Consider the following 9,765-nt stretch of genomic DNA (forward strand, 5'->3'; position numbering starts at 1 on the left):
GGGAAGGATGGCGGGAACTATTTGCGAAAAAATATTGCAAGAGCGACACCTATTTTTGTCTTACAGATTCATAGAATTGATATCATAATTTTAATTATTATGTATCTACTCCCATAGGTATGGCAGGTCTTGCTGTGACATATGGCCTAAACTTGAATGCACGCCTGTCACGATGGATACTCAGTTTCTGCAAGCTTGAAAACAAGATTATTTCAATAGAAAGAATTCATCAATATTGTCATATTCCTAGTGAGGCCCCACAAATTATTGAACCTCGTCCCCCATCGTCATGGCCAGAAGAAGGAACCATTGAACTGATTGATTTAAAGGTATGCACAATTTGTATTTCTATTTTGTGGCATATGACTTTCTTGTTTTTAGGCCATCATGCTGGCGTTGAAATTCAATATTATAAAACTAATTTATGATATTTCTGTGGTCTGAGTTTTTCCTCTTCTTATTCCGGTTGAAATGTTTATCATCAAGCCTTTAGTTTTATGTAATTGTATGAACGAATGAAGTTTTGGTAATAGACGCACAAACTTCTTTGTTTTAGTGGGAAAGCGAAAATTTTATTTTTGTAAGAGTCCAGTCAGATGACAAGGGAGAGCTGAATACTGCTGACAGTATACTAAGAGAAATAGTCAATGGGAGATGGTGACAGGAAAGGATGTTGTCAAAGCTTACTCTGAACTGCAAATGTTTCATGTCCTTGCATCTTCATGTTCATTTAACTGTCTTAAAGTTCAGAGAATCGCAATTGTTTCAAGTCTCTGTTTTTATATTCATTCACTGTCTTTAGCATGCATTTTAGGGTAATTACGTCTGGATGCAATCAAATGTCATGCCTAGTTCATGAAAGATTTAAAAAGCTGATACCACTGTTGGAGTCTGGGAATTAACATCTCGGCAGAGCTCGTAGAAACAACTTGTAATACGCCTACCTTTCACCTAATATCAGGGAAAGGAAAAGCTAATGACTATTTTATTTCTTCTTTAGGTTCGTTATAAGGAGAGTCTTCCAGTTGTGCTTCATGGCGTATCCTGCAAATTTCCTGGAGGAAAGAAAATTGGAATCGTGGGGCGCACTGGTAGTGGCAAATCTACTCTGATTCAGGCTTTATTCAGATTGCTTGAACCAGAAGGTGGAAAAATAATTATAGACAACATTGATATTTCAACCGTTGGCCTTCATGACCTTCGTAGTCGTCTGAGTATAATTCCCCAAGATCCAACATTATTTGAAGGGACAATTCGTGACAACCTTGACCCACTTGACGAACATTCAGATCTAGACATATGGCAGGTAATAACTGATTTGTTTTTCTCCCTGTTACCTACCACATTATTTTAAAGGCAGTGATCTTTTTTTAATTAGACTGATGTGATCATGTGACGTTTGGAAAAAATGAAATATAGAAGTTCTAAATTTCCAATTTAGATTCTCCCATCATAGACACCAGATCAGCTATCAGAACTGTCTTCCTACATTATTTTAGCTCATATGTTGTACTTCTTAAGCTTGTAGTTGTAGGTTCACAGACTGTTTTGGGTAATTTTACCTATTTCTTCCTAATATTTATGTTGCTGCTAAACTTGTCTTTCCAAATATTGGTTCTCCTTTTAAAAAAAATTCTTTATAAGTAGAAGCTGAAGCCATTAGTGGATCATTGTTTGCTTTCCGACACTGACAGCAGTTTGGTATTCCTTTATTCCCTTCAGGCACTTGAAAAGTCCCAGCTTGGAGAGGTTGTCAGGAATAAAGATCAAAAGCTTGATACACCAGGTATGTTTTCTGTTGGATTGGACTGAAACGTGCAATTCTGAGAGTGATGGGAGTCCCTCTCCAATGGTGTTCTTTGGTTTTCTTTTGAATTCTCATCAAATATTTTGTCAACATGCCTGGCAGTCCTGGAGAATGGAGATAATTGGAGTGTGGGCCAGCGACAGCTTGTATCTCTTGGGCGGGCTTTACTTAAACAAGCCAAAATTTTGGTGCTTGATGAAGCGACGGCCTCGGTTGATTCAGCAACAGATAACCTCATCCAGAAGATTATTAGGACAGAGTTTAAGGACTGCACTGTTTGCACCATTGCACATCGTATCCCTACAGTTATTGACAGTGATCTTGTCCTGGTCCTCAGTGATGGTGCGTTTTCTGTAATTCACTTGTTCTTGGTAGAAATGGGTGTCAAGACTATATAGGAGGGAGATTTTTTCTTCACCTCGACCACACAAAAGAAATTTTAAAGAGGATGAGTAGTGTGTGTGCGTGAGATTGTGGTTATGTGTCTTTTTTTTGTTGATACGTTATATGATCTGAATCCTTGTCACATTGAAATAGGTTGAGCTTGATAAAATTCGATGCATATGCAGGTCGGGTGGCTGAGTTTGATACTCCAGCACGACTCTTAGAGGACAAATCTTCTATGTTTCTCAAGTTGGTATCAGAGTACTCAACAAGATCTAGTGGCATGCCTGATTTTTAATTCGGGTAGCAAAAGCCTGAAGATTTTGATGGGAAAACAAAGAAGAGCAGAATGCCAGAGGAAAAATGAACTGGCTAGCACTCCTGCCATTGGGCTAGAAGAAGAAGTATAAATGGTGAAGGGGGTATCTGCAAGCAGCACAAGGGAGCTACAGGTTGAAATTAGTTACTGCAGTGCTCAATTCTTCTGTAGGTATGATGGGAATTCATGCATTGCCGGCATACTCTGTAACATAAAATAAGCTAGGCAGGAGAGGTTGGTAATAAGTAGAAAGAGAAGAAATGTGACGACAATTTGTATCTGACATGAACTGATAAGCAAATTTTGAGTATATTTCTGATCTTGTAGAGGACTAACTCAACTTTAGTGCCTACTTTTGTCGATAAGGTTTATTATATTGACGAGCTTCTATTTATCAATCAATCCTTGTTAGTTTTGACTGACCAATCCCCAAGTACAACAGTTAATTTCGGTGCTGCTTCTATTGTTGTTGCATTTCATGAAGCATGCCTTAGGCAAGAACAACAGAGACAAGTTTTCGTGTATGAGGAGGTGGTTGTAAATACTGTCCCAATATATTTTTGAAGTTGGTGATGCTCAAGACCTCATGATACTCTTTTCATTCTTTGCATGTAAATTGCCTCATGTTGGGATAAAGTTATTTGTAGGCCAGTCACACCTAGGTACTTAATGTGCATATAAAAATCATTATGAATGGCTGGGATACACACAAAATATGGAGTACTACTTAAGATTTATACAATAAATCAACTTCTCTCCCTCACTTGTAAGGCATTTGGTTTATCATCATCACTATTGTATAACTCACTTTTTACAAAGCAAGTACTTTTTTTTTTTGTGACAACTTCACCAGGCACAACTAAATAAGAAATTCTTTACTTTTTTGTTAAGTATTCTTACTTAGTATCTATAGTTAATTATTTTTGTAATTAAGTTTTCAAGTAACAAGAAACTTGCATTTGATCATTTTAATTTGTGTACCCTTGACCTTCAAATATAAATTCGATTGCTATAAATTTAGGGGTAAATAGTTTGACGCCCATCAAGGGGACATAATGATAATCAAAATATTATTTTGGTCTATTATTGAACATTTACAAACATTGCTTTATTATGTTTTGCAAGTAAAATTGTAGTTCGTACCAATATAGTTCAGTGTGACAACTAACTTGTTGGGAACCAAGGTGATGATTGTTAGCCATAGACTAGGATAACTTAGAGTTGCTACTGGAGTTTTGAGGATAAATGGTGATTATTCTGATCTTGGACATATTCATGTGCTTATTTATCGTATTTTGCCCATATTTACCTATTGTTTTAAATGGTATTTTAAACTATATTGAGTGTGTTCTGATTTATATTGTTATATTATGCACTGAGACACCAATAAAGAAATGGTGTTTAGTTGTTCAGATTATGATACAGATGAATTGGAAAATTTCTTTACTAAAAAAAAAGAGAAATATATATGATAGTTTGCAAGATTATAAGGAGATTGTGAAGGGTATGACCTTCAAGGACATAGCTGAAACAAAACAATTTTGCAAACTTTATGCTATAGCTAAGAAGGTAGAACTTGTTATGGTGAAGAGTGATAAAAAAGATTGAGATATAAATGTGGTGCTGAAGGTTGTCCATTTTTACTTTTGATTTCTAGGGATATGACCACTCCTACTGTTAGTGTTAAAACACTAGTAGATCATATAGAGTGTGGAATAGCATATGATCGACGACTCCTTAGTGGATTACTCAACAATAGCTCCGTATTTTAGGGAGAAATTGCAAAGTGATCCTAAGTACAAGGTCAAAGAAATGAAGGCTGACTTGTATAGAGTGTTTGAGCTAAACGTAAGTAAAGCAAAGTTCAAGAGAGCCAAAAGGGGGATACTAGAGACTCTGTATGGTAGCTTTGTGGACTGTTACAATAAATTAGAGGGTTATGTTATTGAATTAAGAAGTTGTAATCTAGGGTCTAACATTGTGATAGATTTGTCTAAAGAGGCATTATCTCATGGTAAGAGAACATTTTCTAGAATGTATATACGCTTCAAGACAATGAAACTGAATTTTAAGTGTGGGTTAAGACCATTTATTGGGTTAGATGGTACTGTTATTTGTAGTTTTGATGATTTTGACAAACTTAAGGACCTCATAAAGGTACCGGGTTTCTTACTTGAATATTGCAGGGTTGTTGAGTATTGCAGATGAAACAAACCCAGGGACCTAGTAGAGGTACCAGGCTCTCGTGAGAGTAAGCCAGTCGACTGCCAGCTGGAGATAGTACAGAAAGTAGGTGCACACTTCCCGATGGCGTCAGAAAGTGTGACCTTTCCAACCAATGGCAAAGAAGTTTAGGAAAGGGACTTGTCAATACAAAACACACTTTCCTAAACACTTTTTGGTAGCTTTTGCAACTTGATAAAAACTTTTCAAGAACTCTTGTAAAGGCTAACAAAAGGGGAAAAAGGCAGAATCAAATTCCAAACACAACTGCAACATCTGGAGATTTTCGTCTAGTTGTTTAGGAATTTATTCTCGTGTTCTTGAACTGTAAACCACTCCTGAATCTATAAAGGAATTGGTGTGTTGTGTCAAAAGTCTAGGTTGTCCAGGTGGGATAGCTTAGTGGGTAGATTGTTTTTTCTACTTAGGCTTGTTAAGCAATAGAGGACTATTGCTTAACGGTAAGATTGATAACTCTTTCTTACGTTTGGTGTAATCGTGTTTCGCTTTTGCTTTTGAAGATTAGTGAAAACGATTGAAAATCCTGTGAGACAGGTCGTGGTTTTACTCCCTTAAGCAAGGAGGTTTCCACGTAAAATCATTGTGTTGATTTTACTGCATTTAACTTTCTGTTTTACTCATTAGTGTAGTAAGGGACCTGGTCCATTACTGTTAAGTAAAGGCATACATTCTATCAGGTACATTCCTTAGAGGAAAAGCTAAGGGATAGGTATTGATTGATGTTGGTCAAGACAGTAATAACTCTTTCTACTATTTAGCTTGAGTTGTGGTAGATAAAGAAACGAAAAGGTTGGACATGGTTCTTGCAACATCTGCAGCATTCACTTGAACTTCAGAATGGTGAAGAACTGACATTCATATCAGATATACAGAAGGTAATATTATACTACTAAGTTGCAATTTATTTACCTTCGTTTAATACTATTCTTTTATAAGTTTAGTTGTTTTTACTTGATACATAGGGCATGCTTGATGCAGTAGGAACAATTTTATCTGAAGCACATCAAAAATATTGTGCAAGACATATTGAGGCAAATTGGTGCAAGAGATGCAGTAAATGTAAGCTGAAGAAGTTGTTATAATGGGTTGCATGATCCTCATTTTTAGAGGAGTTTGGGGACTAACTTCAAGAGATCAAGGAAGTTGATGAAGAGGCTTGACAAGATTTAATAAATAAGTATCCTCCCAAAATATGTGCAGAGCCTATTTAGATACAGTGTACAAAAATCAAATTGTGGATACTTGAACCAAGATTTAAGTCAATTATTGAAATGTTGAAAGACATCAGGGTCAAAGTAATAGAGAGTTTGATAATAAAAGAGGTTGATGTGAGGAACTGAAAAGATGATGTGTTTAGTCTCAAAAGCGAGTTGTTATTTATTGAGTATTTGAAGATATTCAAAGTTTGTAAGGTGAATAGCAATGGAAATAATTGTTAGAGTTTGCCCTGATTTTCTTTCCTTATTTGAAGTTTATTTTTTTCCTTAAAGAAAAGTCAAACTGTTAACTAAATGTTTGAACTTTTTCTGAAAGAAAAATATAATTTTCTTCCATATTTGATTTATTTTTTCTTGAAGAAAAAGTTTGGAGATGTATAAATTGAAGATCCCTATTCTCATAATAGAAAGCAAGAACATTCACAATGTAGTCAATAAAGAGTTCTGTTTTTGGGGTAATTTTCTCTCAATAATTTTTATATTTTATTTTTATTAGTTTTTAATATGTAGCTCGTTTGACCAACCTCTAATAATATTATGTCTTTTAAATAGTTTTGTTTGTCATCTAATTTACCATCTCAATGATTTGCAATTGCAAGCTTGTCTATGACGCCATATTCATTTTTGAACCCAACAATAATGGCTGTGAGGTCACTGAAGGCGCAGATAGACACACTGTCAACTTAAGAGAGAAAAGATGCACATGCAGAATATGAAATCTCATTGGAATTTCATATTCACGTGAAATTAAGGCTATGGAGCACAAGAAATGATACCTGAGAATGAAATTGATTGGCATTATAGTAAGGATGCAGCCTTGGCAAGTTACAAATATAAGTGACAAACATAAGTTACAGCCTGTTAGGGGAGAACCATTCTGAATATGTAATCTTTTGCATGTCATTGAACCACCAGAATTGATCGAGCTTGTTGGCGCCTAAGCTTATGAGGGAAAGAGAAAAGAATGAAGAACTTAAGAGGTGAAAGTATGGAAGAAAACAAGAAAAAGAAAAGTGATGATATGTAGTACTTGTGAAGAACAAAATCATAATTCAAGAGGATGTCAAAAGTCAATTTTTATTCAATCTTAATTACAACAAATATCCAATCATTTAATTCTTTATCTTCTATTATGAATAAATAATGCAAAGTAAACCTACTAAGAAGCAAGGGAAGCAAACTGTTTAAGCAAGGGAATAAATAATACTATGTTGGTACTACTATTTTGTATATGTTTGTGCCTATAATGATGTTAAGGCTAAACTTGTGGTTTTGCTATGTTTTGTATAGGCTAATGCCTTAAACGTTATTCTTTCCATATTTTGATAGTTTATGTTTTGATACTTTGATTTAGTATAGGTTGGTACCTTAAACGATGTTAAGGTTAAACTTTTTGTTTTGCTAGACTAATTGGTTGCCTATTTTGTTACTATTGTTTGTATAGGTTGAGTGTATCAGCTAAACTAAGTGAAGTATGACAAGTTTCATAGTCTGTGTTTTGTAAGTGATATTTGACATTACATGACTAGCGTTTAGATGTTATGTATGGTGTCTTTGTCCAAGTTTAATAGTTTTTGTTTAGCCTCTGTGCAAGTTTAATGATATATTTGTTAAGCCTGTGCAAGTTTAATAGTGTCTTTGTTTAGCCTTTGTGCAAATCTAATAGTGTCTTTGTTTAGCCTTTGTGCAAGTCATTAGTAGTAATGACTTGATAATCTAATATGACAGTTACATTAACTTGTGAAAATATTAATGCTAATACAAGCAACAACATACTCTAAAACAATATTGTTAATTGACTAATACAGATTCCAGAGATGGTTGAAAACAACTAAGACTTGAAAATGACATTAAAGAATATATATCCTTATTCTTACACAAGATCTAAATCACAAACACACTAACACAATTCAAAAAAATAAGATTATCTAAAAAAAATAAACACTTGAAAATATTTAATACTTGAAAATTACATTCAAGACACATCTTCCTTATAATATCTAAATCACAAATGAAAAAGGACAAAATATACACTAACACAATTCAAAACATAAGATTCTTTAACACAATGAAAGACTTAAAATTAACAAACGCCTGAAAATTATATTCAAGAACATATCTTCTTTATGCTACACAAGATCTAATGAACAAAAATTAAATCACTTGAAAATTACAACAACAAATACCACGAACACAATAAATAACAATATATACAATATCTTCAATTTCGTCACTTTCACTTTCAAATTTTTTGATTTGTTCACCTCAAAGTAGTTTAAACTCTCTAAATTCTCCATTTTTTTTAAAAAAAATTGTCTCTTTCAATTTTAACCGCATTCAATAACTCTCAAATTTTCCAATTTAAACGTAGCAACTTTCAATTTAGACTTCAATAAATTTACTTCAATGGAAGAATTTCCGGAGAACTTTCTCCTTCTAAAATCCATATTTGTCAATAAAAATATAGAAGAACTCATAATCATATGAAATACAAACAGAAATCACACAAATTAACATTTGGTGAAAATGTACCTTAGGTTTAGAACATTTATAAAATCTTCTTCCGGAGTTCATTGAAGTCTTTGAAGTGAAATAACGAGCCATTTCACCAAAAATAAGTCATCATCATGGAGTTACTAATTGAACCACAACTACTTTCAAATATGGTTTTTTAGGTCTAATTGAAGGGAAACGACGAATCGATGAAGAATCAACTAAGAAAAGACGACGAACAGACAATGCAAACAACGAAGAATCTCTAATGAACTAGGGTTTTAGTTTTTGAGATGAACGAAAGATTTGAGAGGAGATTTTTTCTTTAGATTTTTTGATATTATTTGTGTGAGTAATGGACAAATCGGGTAATTGACGGGTATTTGAATTTTGGGTTAAATAATTGGTCAAAACAGATAGAGTCTTAGTATTGCGCCACTTGTAACAAATAAGTATTTCGTTACTGAATGGGCAAATATGCACGAGTTATTTAACGATAAGTGCACTAATAAACGAAAAATATGAAGGAGAGTATTAATATACTACTAACAATAATTCCGGTACATTTGTCCTTTTCCCAACATATATTAAAAGAAATTATGAAGAAATTAAAAAGAACAATTTTCACATATAGCAAACATAAAAATCATATTTGTAGGCTATAGTTATAGTTTGCATAATTGTGCTACATAGCAAACATCAATATGTATATTTCGCTGTACATATACAAAAGAAGACAGTTATAGATAATCTATTTCTGTTTCGGTATATATATACAAAAGATCAATTGTATAATATGTGTTAGTATAACGCGAGAAAGAGAGAAAGACAAAAGAGAATTGAGTAGGAAAATATTTGTATTGTATAATTATAAGTGTATAGGACGAAGATATATGTATTTGCATGTGTATATACAATTTTCTCTTGTTTTATACAAACAGAAACACAATTTATACATTTTTGTTTGTATAAGTGAGAGAGACGAGCAAGCTCTGAGAGAGTGACGAGCGAAATTCTTAGAGAGTGGAACGAAAATATATGTATATATATATAATTTTCTCTCGCTTTATACAAACACAAACACGTTTTATACATTTGCGTTTTATAAAAAGCGAGAGAGGCGAGGGAGAGAATAAAAATGACGAGCGAGATTCACCTAGAGAGACAAACTGTTAACCATTTACTATGAGATACAATTAAATTAAACTATATTTATAACATTTAATTTGAAATAATAGTTTGATATTATATACCATTTTGCGAAGAAAAAAAGGCAAATTGAAAGGGAAGTAGTATTAGAA

At 33.5% G+C, this 9,765-nt stretch overlaps 1 protein-coding gene across 2 annotated transcripts in view; it reads left to right on the top strand.

The window, feature by feature from the left end:
• The window catches only part of LOC107031366 (ABC transporter C family member 5), an 11,882-nt gene extending 8,954 nt beyond the window's left edge, over positions 1-2,928 (top strand). For both annotated transcript variants that reach the window (XM_015232701.2, XM_015232700.2), the window contains 5 exons: positions 118-329; positions 1,001-1,306; positions 1,723-1,786; positions 1,910-2,149; positions 2,377-2,928. In XM_015232701.2, coding sequence (XP_015088187.1) covers positions 118-329; positions 1,001-1,306; positions 1,723-1,786; positions 1,910-2,149; positions 2,377-2,489 — 935 coding nt within the window. In that variant the 3' untranslated portion in view covers positions 2,490-2,928. The remainder of the gene's footprint in view (positions 1-117; positions 330-1,000; positions 1,307-1,722; positions 1,787-1,909; positions 2,150-2,376) is intronic.
• The last annotated feature ends 6,837 nt before the right edge of the window (positions 2,929-9,765 follow it).

The sequence above is a fragment of the Solanum pennellii genome, chromosome 9 (genome assembly GCF_001406875.1).
Source record: "Solanum pennellii chromosome 9, SPENNV200".
Lineage (NCBI taxonomy): Eukaryota > Viridiplantae > Streptophyta > Magnoliopsida > Solanales > Solanaceae > Solanum > Solanum pennellii.